Source organism: Electrophorus electricus, chromosome 8 (genome assembly GCF_041902795.1).
Source record: "Electrophorus electricus isolate QZ-2024a chromosome 8, ASM4190279v1, whole genome shotgun sequence".
Classification (NCBI taxonomy): Eukaryota; Metazoa; Chordata; class Actinopteri; order Gymnotiformes; family Gymnotidae; genus Electrophorus; species Electrophorus electricus.
In genome coordinates this window covers 9246215-9261608 of record NC_137504.1, presented here as the reverse complement: position 1 = coordinate 9261608, position 15394 = coordinate 9246215, and the positions used below count along the sequence as shown (strand labels likewise).

At 35.1% G+C, this 15394-nt stretch overlaps 1 protein-coding gene across 1 annotated transcript in view; it reads right to left on the bottom strand.

The window, feature by feature from the left end:
- cngk (cyclic nucleotide-gated potassium channel) overlaps positions 1-15394 on the bottom strand; it is a 67708-nt gene that overhangs the window by 10861 nt on the left and 41453 nt on the right. Inside the window, exons 24-34 of the mRNA XM_081719024.1 lie at positions 13362-13483; positions 13076-13248; positions 12867-12975; positions 10981-11040; positions 8768-9420; positions 8155-8258; positions 5041-5184; positions 4807-4968; positions 4105-4254; positions 2945-3078; positions 535-731 (exon numbers count right to left, since the gene is read on the bottom strand). Coding sequence (XP_081575150.1) covers positions 535-731; positions 2945-3078; positions 4105-4254; positions 4807-4968; positions 5041-5184; positions 8155-8258; positions 8768-9420; positions 10981-11040; positions 12867-12975; positions 13076-13248; positions 13362-13483 — 2008 coding nt within the window. The remainder of the gene's footprint in view (positions 1-534; positions 732-2944; positions 3079-4104; positions 4255-4806; positions 4969-5040; positions 5185-8154; positions 8259-8767; positions 9421-10980; positions 11041-12866; positions 12976-13075; positions 13249-13361; positions 13484-15394) is intronic.

Sequence of the window (15394 nt, the reverse complement as noted above, 5' to 3'; positions counted from 1 at the left end):
TACTTGCAACAGTATGTGCAACAAAATATTTGTGATAATGATGGCAGGCTCTGACCCAGCCACAGTTTATAGAATGATGTTTTATGGGTACCTTAGTGTATTTAAAATGAACAAATTACAGATTCTACAGATTGTATAATATGAAGTATTAGGCATGCCAATAATTACTTTGGGACAATATGTGGAATGTTTTGACTTCTTCTCCAAAGAACACCTGTGACTATGTTACACTATGCACCTGATGAGGACATAGCCCTGTGGGATTCCATTGCTTTAGTCTGAAAGATGTATTAATGTTGTTTCCTCATACTAGCGACTTGGGAATGCTGTAGTGAAGTTAATGAAGGCATTAGGTATTCCTGGTTTGTCACTATAGGCAATGCACACTTTTGTTAACCCCAGTCTGAAAATAATCCTAAAAGTGCATTATTTGCACATTTTAATTTGATGTGGCCAAGGAAAATAAATCAATTGATAAGAGTATTATGCAGTTCTAAAATTAGAGCAAGTTTTAAAATATAGACCTTAACTTACATCCAGTATCCCTCAGGAGAAGCTCTGTTGCAGACTCAGACTTTTTGACCACAAACATCTGCTCTTTTCTTTGGCGCAACTGGTCTCTCTTCATTGCAGCTGCCTTCATAATTTGCTTGCAGATGTCAGGATAATATTTAATAGTTTCATCAAAGCTTTTCTTTGACAATACATACAGATCACAGTTTGTTGCAGCCCTATAAAACAAGGGGTGGAAGCATTGTTCAATGTACTAACATATATTATATATAATGCCTAAAGGTCTTGCACAGTCTTGATACCTATTTATTTTACATGCCCTTTACATCCATATTATGAAGTTAATGGTGTGCATGTATAACATGTTAAATACCAAATTTTTTAAAAGCCTCCAATGTACTTTTTTAATACTTTAATACTTTTACATCATAACAGCTCTCACCCCTGACCAATGGACAGGACCCAGGACCCATCTGGTGCCTTGATGCAGAGCAGCAAAGCCATAAACGGACTAGCATATCATGCATCTCCAAATTATAACATTTAGTCCTCTTATTTATATATTATTTTCTTATAGTCCTCTATTGTTTCATTATCCTGTTCATTACCTTTTCCTTATTAATTTGCATTATTTACCCAGATTACTTCATTGGTATGTTGCTTACCTCATGCTTATTGTAAAAGAAAAAGTTAATTACTCCTAGTTGTGTTTACTAGGACACAACTATATGTTCTATATGATCCAATTAGACAATATATTAAAGTTAGTAATTGTAAATTCTAGAAATTAGGAAAGTAGTTAATTTGATGATCAAATTGCTCTACCCATCCCAAGTTTGTTTTACGAAGTTCATTCTAAGCCCAGGAAGTAGAAATTGGTAGCAAATGTATGATTTTCTTTGTTTAATTCACTCATAGTTGATGCTATGTATTCCATTATGTCCTATAGAAATTCTGTGAGGGGAGACCAAGACTCCCAATTTTCATTTTCTAAACCCAACTTTTCATTCAAGTCAATAACCTCTCAATAAGCAGTTAGAAATACTCAAATCTCATGTCATCTAAAATGTTTTTTTTTTTTCTTTCTTAGTTTATCAGTTTACAAATTTCTCCTTAGTTGTATTTGTCGAAATTTGCTCATCACAGCTTATCTCAAGCAAATGTGCCTGGTCGTGTTGATTAAGACTGGAGTCCCATTGTGCTACTGGCAATGAATCCAAACTTCTGCATAGGAAAGGCCTGCCCACGAAGGCCTATTACTCTCTATGCAAACCAGCTCCAAAGGTCCCTCAGTACGAGAATCCTGGTCTTTTCATCTTTTCAACGGCCTTCATCGTTCATGCACTTTCGAACCAGCTATGCTGGGAAACGACACTTCTTTTCATTGCCATCCCTGCTGTTTGATGAAAGACTGACCCTCTCTCTTAGTATGATAACTTGCCGGCCTAAAATTGGATGGGCCGCTCTTTCGCACAGAGCTATTCAGATGACTCCAATGGAACACACTCTTCCCTGTGCCCCTCAGACAGTTCTACATGGTCGAGCGCCAAAGCGTTGTAAGAACCAGCATTTCCCTTTATGTTACCAGTTGGTATCAAGAGTAAATTCATTGTTTATACATGAAATTAGATCAGTTAGCTCATTCCTCTCATCTATGATACAGCTTCCTCAGTCCTATTAGTTCCCCCTCCGAATGTGCCACAACGGTTTTCTTTTCCCCCCAATTCTTTTCTTATGCGTCAGTTATGCTTTACAAATTACAAATTTTGTTTGATTAATAAGTTTCCATTGTTTGTCTTGTTTGGTTGATAAGTAGTTTGTCCATTTGGTCCTCCCCATAGGTTGCTTAAAAGCCTTTCTTTTCTCTTCTCTTTATTAGCCTAGTTAGCTATTTTTATTCACCACAAATCATTCTTGTTCATTTTTACTTGGTTGCATTGTTATGATTGTTATTATAGTGATACTAGTAAACTCAATACTCCTGGTCATATTAGAAGCTTAGTCAATGATTGTTGCGCATGTTTTTACTATCTATACGTATTCAATAAAAATCCCTTAGTTATGACATCTGTGAGTCAAGATTGGTATTCTAATGTTTGGTAGATGAAATATAATCACGTATCGAATTGGTGACTTTCATGAGTTGAGACTGAATTATGAATCATTAATAATTAAAAAGAAATATTTTCCCTGTTAACCAGGGTGGTAGATTCCAAAGACAGCGGGCGAGGCAAAACAACAATTTTTTAAGATGTATTCTTTGAGTTTGTGAAAAAAAAAAAAGTTTTCTATCAATAATCACAAGTTAGAAACTCAGCTTTCACCATATTTATGTGTTTGAAACTTTCATATTAGCTGGTGCGTAGCCTTTAATACAAGAGGTTTGGGGAAATTCCCATTGTGATCATTATGTTCACAATAAGATGCTTACCTTATTGTGGTGGCTCTTGGTTCAGCAAATAATAAACTTCCTTCTCCAAAATATTGTCCAGCTCTAAGTTTTATAATAACTGTCCGTTCATCCTGGGATAGTACATCAACTTCTCCGTTGTCAATAAAATACATCTACAGAAAAATGTATTATTTTAGTTGTTAGTTATTATTCCATCGATCCAACATAAGGACTCTGGGCATGAGAGAGAAGTCAGCAGTCAGATGTATTTCCACTGATGTAATTGTATGCAGATAATGGAAACACATTCCATTTACAGTTGTATTAAACGTCATCAAGATTCATCTGCAACCACCTCTTAATGTGATTCAAATTATGTGATTGTAATCTGATCACAATGCATGCTAGGAGCATTTACACATAGTTTTTGTGTGGCGAAATTAAATCCAAATGGAATCAACAAAGATGCATGGTAATGTAAGGTGTAAACAGCCTCACAGAATACAGACTGCAGCAGGTTTAATTTTGGCATAGGACTGTTAGTCTAAACAATTTTATATTCAAAGCATAACAGCAAACACAGTGGGAAGAAAGTTTATTTCAGGAAGGTTCTTAAAATCTTTGTTAGTCAGACTGGCTGTTTTTAGTACCATTATTTTAAAACTGACTAATGATTATAACTAAACTAACAGGCAAATTTTATCATTACTGGTAATAGCATAGGGAAGTTTATAATTTTGTAGCTTTGGTCAAAATAGATTTTTGTCACTTGACAAATTCAGAATAACATTTGAACTGTGTGTTGGAATTTGTGGGAATAAAGGCTTTACTAGTTTTTGAGGAGCATATTTGTAGAAGTTGCTACCTAGTTCATTCAAACTTGCTCTTCTACAACCCTTCACTAAGCCATGCCCCCTGCATGTACATTTGCACATAATGTGCATTTTTCAAATGAACTGAAAGGGTGGAGACCACTAGAAATTGAGGCTGGATGTAGCGTTTAATACTACCCTTCCAATTCCACCAAAGTTAAAAATGATTGGACATGCCCCTGCTGGTTTTTATCAAAAAGACTGAAATGAACCCATGACAAACGTTTTGGGAATCATTCACTGCCAAAAACAACCTTTCTATGCTTAATTGATCAGAAAATCACATAAGCAACTGTTACAATATGAATAAATGAATGAATGAATTACCTCTGATCCAAAGTCATTTCTCTTACATATTAGATCATTGGCTCTGTAAAGACATGGTTGAATTTGTGTTGCTAACATTCGGATAAAACCACCATCAGTTTCCAAACGATCCATACTTTCTTTTCTCAAGGTTTTCTGAAAAACTGGTTGCTGCAAATATCATTAGTAAGCATCTTGAACATGATATATATTGCAAATGCATAACTCAGTTATTGTGGAAAGTCAAAGGGTTGCCATGAGGTGTTTTTTTATGGCTCCATTTTGGAAAATGTTCAGGGCCCCAAACTCTGCAACTGTTTTAGGCCTTTATGAAAAAGTGAACATTACTGTCACATATCACCTGGACTTTATAGAACTGACTTGCTATACTTTTTCCAGAGAGTTTAGGCTTTTTATCTTTTAACAATTTAACATCATTTAACAATTATGACTTCCAACAATGCTGCATTACAAGCTAGCTGTATTAAATTAATCAACAATTAACAATCAACAGTTAAGGGTGGTATTACATCAAGTTTTCCTGATAGCTTTCTCTCCAGAGGAGATAAATGTTCATCATTTGACTGCATTCTTAACTTCTTTTTAATGTTAAGTCCAAATGCCTAGGGAAGGGGAAATAGCACCATTGGTTTATCATTACATATAATGGAATTATTGACTATGACAATGAATAATACAAATAAGATAATGCTTTAATGCTACCTTTGCAATAAGATCAGCATAAATAACAGTTGATATATCACCAAGTAGTGATGATGGCAAATACTCAAATAAAGTATATCGATCAATTCCTTTTGTACGTATCCATTTGAACGAATAGAATTGCAAGGTATTATTATACAAGTCCCCTGTTATTCCTTGAGTCTGCCATAATAGGAACAAATGTTAGCAACAGAATACATTGCTAAGGATAGCAAAATAATATTAATTTAATACCTTTAAGAACAATTTAACACTCTCTTTTTTTTCAGTAAAGGCAGCCCTTGTTGCATCAGCATTGGCCAACATAGCCGCTACAGTGCCCGATAACAAGCCACAATATAATGCTCCTGCTATCATGATGAAGACCATAATAATTTTCTGTAAGAAATGTGATAGAAACCATAAATGAACATTTTGAAGCTTATCAAATTTATTTGCAATTACCTTTGGGATCAATAAAGTTTTATCTTATATATTTGTGTGGGATGCATGCAACTGAAATTACTTTAAAATATTGATCTGTCTTAAAACCTAGTAAAATCTTCTACATGCAGTCTTCTGATATTATGTCTGTTTTATGAGGAATGAAGATAATTTCCATGCAAGGCAGCACCACAGCACACCGAATTACATGGTGCAACCAAGGGTTCAATTTCATGCAGTACTTGATTGTGCGTGTAAATACAGACAGAAACCTACTCATACATTTCATCTAGCTGTTGTCATCAGTCTAAAAGTCTCCATAAAGTCTCTATAAAAAGCCCCCTACCACACACACACAAACACACAAAGAAGTCAAAATAGCTCACTGATGAAAAAATAAGGTAATGGCCATCATACTATGTCAAAATCAATATAGATTTGAGCAATAAATATAGATTTGAAACTCTCAAACATAGGGTGTGTGTTTTCTACATATGAAATACACCTGCTAGGTAGCTAGCTAATCCTAGTTAGTTTTCTACAACTAATGAGCTGTGCATCTCTTGCTCTCTTTCCAGTGATTTTCCCATGGGATGAAGATGTTGCAAGCATCAGATCTCTGTCCAGTCCCCTCAAGCTTCCTTGGAGCTGTCAGGTGGGATCTCGGCCACATCACTGCCCAAGTTAACTCTCACTCACACTGGCCTAGCCACTGGCTGTATGTCCAGCTCAAGTGCAGCCCCCCTCTTATCTTCCAGATTCACACCTCTGTGGACCAGCCACATAGGCTCTACACATTCCGGACAACTGCTTACTGCTTGCTACCGGTGGCCATTCATGCTGCAGGATGTGGTAAAACAAGCGACATTCAAGTCAGACTAGTTACACTCCACTTATAGGGCCTTACGTATGATGAAGTCATCCCCTGAGTAGTCGCATCATCACTGAAGATGATGGAGAACCTATCACTGGCTATACTTTGGGTCATGATTTTCCTTTTTCCCCCCATATTTTCCTTTTCCATCATTCTTGTCCTGGATAATCTTCATCTCATCTATCCATAAGCATGGATTGAGAATGCCAAAGTTTTTTTTCTGTATCCTAGACATTCTATTCTTCAGCAGTTTGCATCTTGTGGTCATGCTGGTGTATAATTTTTATGTTAGCCATTGGTGCATCAATTCCTGCATACTGGACAATGTTCTTAATTGGTTAAACAGTTTTTGTCACGATTAGTCCCTTCCGTGTTCCGTGTTTTCCCTGTCGTGTTTAGTTCTGTTCCATAGTTTTGTTTTGTCCTCACACTGTTTGATTGTGTACACCTGTCCCTCGTTTTGAGTTCATGTATTTAAACCCTGTTGTGTGCCTTGGTTGTGGCTGTTCATTGTTTGTTTGGAGGTTTGACTTTTTCATTTTGAATTAATGTTTGATGGTTGTTTTTTTATACTTTGCGTTTCCTAGTCCTGAGTGTTTCCTTGCCTTAGTTATAGCCTGCTTCCCTAGTTTGCCTTCATGTGTTTTTGTTTTGTTATGTATCCCAGTACTCTCCATGTTGGCTCTATGACCCTAGACTGCCTAAATGACCCCGATTTTGGATTTGCCTCTATTGAATCTCGCTCTTCTTCGCACGTGTCCGTCTCCTTACCGCTCATCGTTTCTGTTTTTCATGAATGAAAATACTCTTTAATCAACCCTTTTTTTTTTAGCACAAATAAGGCTATGTCACTTGGATGTTTTTTAATCTTTGCTCCCTGAATATTCTCTTTGGATTCTTACTCTGGATTTGTTTTCTCCTTTTAAAAAAAATGAAATTAAACACTATGTTAGCACTAAAAAAAGATGCAAACTCTATTCTAAATTCTACTATTAACACTGGCAAACAGTGCAGGAATTTTGTTTTTGTTAATGATGTCAATGAATTATGTTTATCCAGTCTTCTTCACAATTTAAGAACTGAATTTATGAAGAGTATTGTCAGAGTTTGATTTTATGCTTGGTATCAGTTAAGACCTTCACAAAAATTTGTAATATTTACATGTATGTACCTCTTCTTAGCAGAGACAGATATTGTTTGATTTACAGAGGAATGAGCATATCTAAGAAAACACAGAAATGATCTGGGAGGGCTAAATTCCTTATAACAATGGATGTAATGTTGAGACACTTGCTAATGACCAAATCCAATGTATAACCCAAAGTTGCATAGGTGCATTTCAGCATGGAGCAGATGGGTGGCAGAAAACTGTCTGTACTTTGCCTCAAGACCTACATGGATGCATTGGTGGATGTAAAAAGTTGGATCGCTGGATGCAAAACATTGTGTGTGTCCCCAAATTTTCACTTTTTCAGAATCTCAGAATGTTTTGTGAAGTTTTGTGTTTTTGGTGTTTCTGATTCTAAATTGTTTTGACATATAGACAATACACTCTTCTTGCCCAGTAAAATAAATGGTAACTAAAAGTTATGAGTAGATGTGATGGCTAATTGAAATTCACAAAACAGATGAGATATGTAGTGACTGAAGGGGAATTTCACTGCATGTTCAAAAGATGGCCAAGTTTTGAGACAGATCATGTTTTCACTATGAAATTCCAGTCCTTAATGCTGGCATTTTTAGTGTAACTTTTGAAAAAAGTTAATGGTGGAATTATAGTCCATATAATAAAAAAGTACACTACCAGTCAAAAGTCTAAGTTCACCTAGTCTTTCTTTACATTTTTTACATTTTAGAATAATAGTGAACACATTGCAATTATGGAATATGTTAAATAAGTAATAATTCAGTGATCTCTTTCACATTTTAGATTATTCAAAGTTACAACACAGTCAAATAGGTGTGTCCAAACTTTTGACTGTTACTATAAATTTAAACTATTAAATTTAAACCTAAATAAATTTAAACTTGAAAGCAATAAATAGCTTTACCATATAAATCACATATGGAAGTATATCTCCATATCCCACCCCACACAGTGTTGCAGTGGCAAAGTATAAGCTTACAGCATATATCTCAAAAAAGTTTGCAGTCTCTGAAATAGAATAGTTTTGATATTAGGTTTGTTCTATGAATTGCAATACACAAAAAAGCAAATAAAGAACACTGGTGAGGCTGATTAAAATAGTGAGGTTAATTTCAACAACTATAACAACTAAAAGATATTGCCTTAGAGATATTATGGTATTTTAACAGCTTCAATTAACTGATTAATTAAACAAATTAACAAAATTTAGTTGAACGTATTTAACTTAAATGTTAACTTCAATCAAACTTCATGTGGGTTAACTGAGTTTACTAGTTGTTTACATGTATTTAATATTGCTATAATCACTATAATTCCATTCCATATTTAATTTTTGGTATATTGGTACATATATTGTTAAATAATGTACCAATATAGTAAAATGCTAAATAGAGCTTTTGAAGGCAAGGAACATAATAAAATAAATTATTATAAGGTAGATTACTTTTCAAACTGCCTATTCCTCAGAAAGCCAAAATGATCTTATAAGCATTTATGTATGTGTGTATAGAACATACCATACTCCACTGAAACTACATGATCCAAGTGTGTAACCCATGATAATTCAGTGCAGTTGTGTTTCATCAAAGGCAATAAGTATTTTGATGTGTTACCATAAATGTTAGCAGCAGGGCAAGCTACTGCAAAGACAATGCAAGTGCTGAAATGTAGAAAAAGTATACTAAGCAAAAAAAACTGCACAAAAGTAAGGATGGCCTTTTCTTTTGCAATTCCTGATTGCTGAAAAGAAAATGCAAGGGGAATGCGATATAACTGTAAAATGTGTGGAACTCTCATGTAAGCATAGAGATGTAATACTTCACTGTTGCCATAAAATCCATTGTGGCTGAATGGTGAAATCAACATCCAGCCTATAATTTCCCAAGGAAAGCAACTTATAAAATCTAAAAATAAGCTGGTTTTGGCATAATGTTTTGCTGTTTCCAGTGGGTCAAATGTGAGACTGTTGCCATTATAAAAAGCCACATGAAAGCGAATGTACATGTCTATCCAGCAAAAAAATCCAAGACAGTAAGCCACAATCCAAAGCTCAATTTTGTAGTGCAAAAATGCAAAAAGTGTTGAAGAAATTATGCTGATGGTTATAGATAAAATTATTCGAAAAACCTCCCATTTGATATAAAACTGACTGCTGGGCAGAATGGCATTCCTAAAAGACAATGACAGGAAACACTTTCAAAAAAGGCATTGACTGCTACATTGATGGCTTAGACTTAAAATTAAAAACTTTGTGGTTTTCACAGTTAGCAATTCTCAGGTTTTTTGAAGCTTAAAAATAATTGATCTGAGTTCACCCCTATAGTGGCAAAGAAGTCTTGTTGAGACACTATTAATGAATACTGTCACAACAATTTGAGCTGCTTTGCCACACCATACACCAAAATTGTTCATGGCAAACTTTTCTATAATTTTTAGCATTTCATTTCATTAATTTCTTTTAAAGCAGTAGAATGTTTATTCCATACTGCAATTTACAGCTGGATTGAAATGTGTATTTATTGCAAATATAATATATAAGAAAGGAGAGAGCTGATTTGATGTTTTAAGAGATTCAGAGATTATTTGTTTAATGTGTGCTAAAAAATATGCATCTGTGCAAGTTCAATTATTGTTTTACATACAAGTATTTCAGTGTAGCACAAGAGACACTGAGAAATAATTGGCTTGGCTGGTGAAAAAACCTAAGCCTCAGACAATACAATACGTGGTTTAAATTTAAAATCATGTAACTGTTGCATTTGGGGTTATAATCACTTATTCACATTATATCTGCATATTCATTTAAAATATGCAGATTTTTTAAATTGTAAAACAATTAAATGTGATAAAACTGTCAAAAATAATATATGTCAAAACATATATATTGTATATGACACATAATATTTTGCACATATAACAAATGGTATTTACTGCATTAATTCTGCAATTACCTAGGTTATTCCAAGGGCACATTCATGCAAGCTAGACCTAGGCCTGACTGTCTTTTTTTCATGCTTAACATCCTTAACTCATTGTCAAAGGTAATGGTAGCAGCGCTAGTATTAGCTAGACCTTATAGGAGCTTGTTACATAGTGAAAACATAAGTTGAGCATGCAAATATACAAGCAAACCTGAAATTGGATGTGTAATGCTGATTCAGTATGTTTATATTGAGTTTATATTCTAACACAGATATATACTCTATATACACAACTACTGATGTATTTTTTTGTGTTTCATTTGTTAATCTGGAAGATTTTAATCATCTTTAATAGCGGTAGTTTTTGTTGTTGAAATGACTGTTGCTGTGACCAGTAATGTAATATTAGTTTCCATCCTGTGTTGCCAGTTATTAGCAAAGGGTCCCAATCACAGGACTTCAACCAGTATTTTGTTCTATAAGCACATTTTAGTTCCCTAAAAACCATGAATGCGAGCTGAGTCATGGATTTATCAGACCAGCCAACTCTACTATTTCCTTTCAGAAGGTCATCCAGTCCAAGTTGTTTGCCTGCATAATGCATACATTGTGCATTTACTGTTTTTTGAAGATTTTTGTTCACAGCTCCTTGCACTATCCTGCCACAATATTCATTACTAATACAATAAATCTCACTGAAATAAACTATTATATAATAATATAATAAATTACCCTAATAATAATTAAATTGGCAGTTTCCTTTAATATATTGAATACATCAACAAAACTAACAGAGGTTTGGTTCATACCGCATTAAAAAAACAGATGAGCATGATCTAAAGAAGGGTGCAAATCGCTCCTTTGTAGTTCTGAAAAAACAAGATTATACATATGCATATTTACAACACAGACCTCACAGATGCTATAGACCATTGAATACTATATTTAAATACAAAATTTATTCAGGAACTGTATATTCTCACTTTTAACCTGGTTTGTATAAAAAGTAGATAATTTATAAAAAAATATAACCTCATACACTCTACTACTGTTAACTGTTAAATCAGATTATCTGTTGTATAATTGTAACTTTATAAATGTGTTAGTTTGTGTGTCATGAGCTGTCCCTCCCAGTTTCTGTGTTCCATGTTTTCTCTGTCTTGTTTTTTAGTTCCGTTCCAGTTTCGTTTTCTCCGCCCGTCGTTTGATTTTCAACATCTCTCCCTCATTTAGTTGATTGTATTTAAATCCTGCCTTGTTCCCTTCATTTTTGCTGTTCATTGTGGTTGTTTATTGACTCCGTTTGTGCATGTATATTGGAATCATTGGGTTTAAGTTTGTACTCCGTGCCTTCGTGTTTCTTAGCCCCGAGTTTTCCTAGCGTCTTTTGTTCTAGCCTGCTTCTCGTTTGCCTTTGTGTGCTTTTGTTATTTAATCATGTATCCCCGTGCTCTCCCATTGGTAATTTGACCCTGGACTGTTATACCAACTCTGATTCTGGATTTGTCCTGAATAAATCTTGCTCTTCTCCACACATGCGCCCGCCTGCTTACCGCTTACCGTTACATTGTGAATGAGAAATAATCATTATCTATGATGATGGCATATACCAGCAAGCTTACAAGTGTATTGGCTGAATGACCTGAGTAAAATTTAAATGCTCCTAATAAGTTGTCATATCTTTATGTGCTATATAGAATATTGATTGATGAGTGTATTATGAAAGACCAAAGCTATGGTTGTTAGTATATTTAACACATTTTAGACTGTCACGATCAGTCCCTTCCATGTTTTCCCTGTCATTTGTTAGTTCCGTTCCATAGTTTCGTTTTGTCCTCACATTGTTTGATTGCGTACACCTGTCCCTCGTTTCTAGTTCATGTATTTAAACCCTGTTGTGTGCCTTGATCGTGGCTGTTTATTGTTTGTTTCACTGTTTCATGGTTTCATTGTTTGAATTAATGTTTAATGGTTGTTTCTTTGTATTCCGTGCCTGTGTGTTTATCTTAGCCTTCGTGTTTCCTAGCGCTGAGTTTTCCCCTGTCTTAGTTATAGCCTGCTTCCCTAGTTTGCCTTCATGTGTTTTTGTTTTGTAATGTATCCCAGTACTCTCCGTGTTGGCTCTATGACCCTGGACTGCCTAAACGACCCTGATTTTGGATTTGCCCCTATTAAATCTCGCTCCTCTCAGCACGTGCGTCTGCCTACTTACCGCTCAACGTTACATAGACAAACTACTCCTGAAATAGATTTGATAAAAACCTAGGTTAATAATGATACTAAACAATTAAATTTTGTATAAATTTTCCCTTCAAAATCCAATAAGGGTCCCTGGTCTGTCCCTTTACTCGGGTGGTTTCTTGGATTAATATAAACCTGAAGACCTCTGCACAAGTTGCACTAAGATGGTGCAACCAAATTAGGTGCCATGAGATTAAACACAAATACTGTGCTGCAGATATTTTGGAGGTATATTTGACTGCAAAAAAAAAAAATGCTATATTTAGAACCTAAACGGTACAATCACTGGGTCAGTAGGTATGCACTTAACCTAAGCATGGTGCCCATGACATTGTGATGAGGCCTAAAAGACTATCACAACTCTGTGAAATTAAATATTCCTTAGTAACTGTAAAAATGTAAATTACTTAGCCTTTGTTTAATGTTAAACTATGTGTCAAATATAATTTAGTACCTTGTTTGCTGAGATAGTAATGTTATATTGCTCAGTTTCTGCATTTTTTCTTCAACAGTTTCTTCCTCTGCCCCAGCATAAATTGGAAAGTTTCCAAAATCTTCAATGTCTATAAAAGACATTAACACCATGTCATTATAATAGAGGTTTACATATATTATACATTAAAACAAATACCAACCTTGAGTAAACGTTTGTAAAATACTCACAACACTTTGACTTTTTAGAATATAGAGGACCCTGATATGTGAAAGAAACATCTTTATTCTCCTGTGTCACATTAGCTTCTTCCAACTTCTTGCATGTTTTTTTCATCATTTTTTCCACTGTTCGTACTAAACTGTAGTAGTACTCTGATTTTGTTTGAAGTTCCTCAATTTGACTAAAAGAAACATAAAACTTAAGCACAAAGAAAGATGCCTCAATTGCGACTTGTTTACTCAGTCATTAACTATGGTCTTTCACTGACTTCCACTATCTAGGTTTGTGACCTACCTTTTAACCCCAGGATATCTCTCAAGAACACATCTGACTTTTTCAAAATCAATGACCAAGATTTCACAGTAGGTCTTAGCACGCACCGTCATTAAGGCTTGTTTTCCAAACAAAAAACCTGCCTGAAACACCCAATAACAGCACATATATACCGTGAAGCATATTCTTATTCATAAATTAGGATTAAATATGTGAGAAAAAATGACGTGTGGAAATCATACCATACTGATATGCAATGTAGATTGCTTTTTAGGACAGATTACGTTCATGACACAAATTCAGAATTATTGAAAAATAAATTCCCTACTAATTGCTTTTCATTAAAGAGATCGATTGATTACAGTAGTGTAATGAAGGTTTTGTTTTCCCATGTGATGTTATACAGGTCATACTGTACATGTATGTTTTATGCACATCATAATTTGGCACAGAATCTGCTCCGTAGCATATACACAGAAAACACAGACTCAAAGAACAATTTCAGGGGCCAAGAAACATATAACAGTTTACAAAATGTGTATGTACACACCAGAACAAGCTAGACCAGGAACCTGGTAAATCCTTACTGCAACATTGTAAGGTCCACAAAATAACAATGGCTTCTGGTTGTAACGGTCCCCTCCGTGACTCCTCCCACCAAGCCCACATAGCCTCTCAGCATGTGGCCTTTGTTTGTGTGTGTGTCTGAGTCTGTGTATACTCCTGTTGCCACACCCATCTCATTGACTGGTTATGTGGTGCACCTACACATCATTACCTGCCTCATTAGTGCATGTATATAAACCTGTGTGTGTCAACTCATTGTCGGTCATTCTTTGTGCAATGTCTGGACTGCTTGTCATGTGTTTGTTCATGTTTTATTTTGGTTTCAATAAATGGATATCTCTGTTCAGACTCGCACCCGTATCCTGCTCCATTCTGTTGGTGGTCTTGCCTTTACACTGGTTAAATGTTACAGTTAGAGGTGTACAAATATAGTATTGGTGGTGCTCAATATTTGCCCAATTCTGTGTTTTAATCTCTTCATGTTACAAAAAAGCCTATGTAATATTATAGTAATTAATTCTCTCATAGCTTATAAAATGCACACAGAAGTTCTAAATTCTAAAACCATCTATAGCACATTTAAGTATACGAATTATATAAATGAGTATATCTACGGAAATGTTTTATTATGATTCAAGTTTGATAAAGTAGGTCTGTTTGCTGGAAAAATATTTTCCATGAGCTACATATATACAGTGGCATGCAAAGGTTTGGGCACCCCTTGTCAAAATATATGTGAACAGTTAAGCAAGTTGAAGATGAAATGATCTCCAAAAGGCATAAAAGTAAAGTTGAAACACACTTTTCAACATTTTAAGCAATATCAGTGTATTATTTAGGTTTTGTACAATTTTAGAGTGAAAAAAGGAAAGGAGTACCTTGCAAAAGTATGGGAACCCTAGAAGATTTGAAGACTCAGATAACTTTGGGTTATGGCTTGTTCTCAATCAATGTTAGGAAAGGCCAGGTTATGCAAATGTAAAAGTTTTATAAATACCCAGACTCCTCTAACCTTGTCCCAGAAAACAGCAGCCATGGGTGCTTCTAAGCAGCTGCCTATCACTCTGAAAATGAAAATGGTTGAGGCCCACAAAGAAGGGGAAGGCTATAAGAAGATAGCAACATGTTTTCAGGTTGCTATTTCCTCAGTTCAAAATGTAATTAAGAAATGGCAGTTAACAGGAACAGTGGAGGTCAAGATAAGGTCTGGATGACCAAGAAAAATTTCCGAGACAACTGCTCTTAGGATTGCAAGAAAAGCAAATCAGAACCCCTGCTTGACTGCAAAACACCTTCAGGACGATTTAGCAGACTCTGGAGTTGTAGTACATTGTTCTACTGTTCAGCAACACCTGCACAAATATGCCTTTCATGGAAGAGTCATCAGAAGAAAACCTCTCCTGCGTCCTCACCACAAAATTCAGCATCAGAAGTTTGCAAAAAAACATCTAAACAAACCTGATGCATTTTGGAAACAAGTCCTCTGG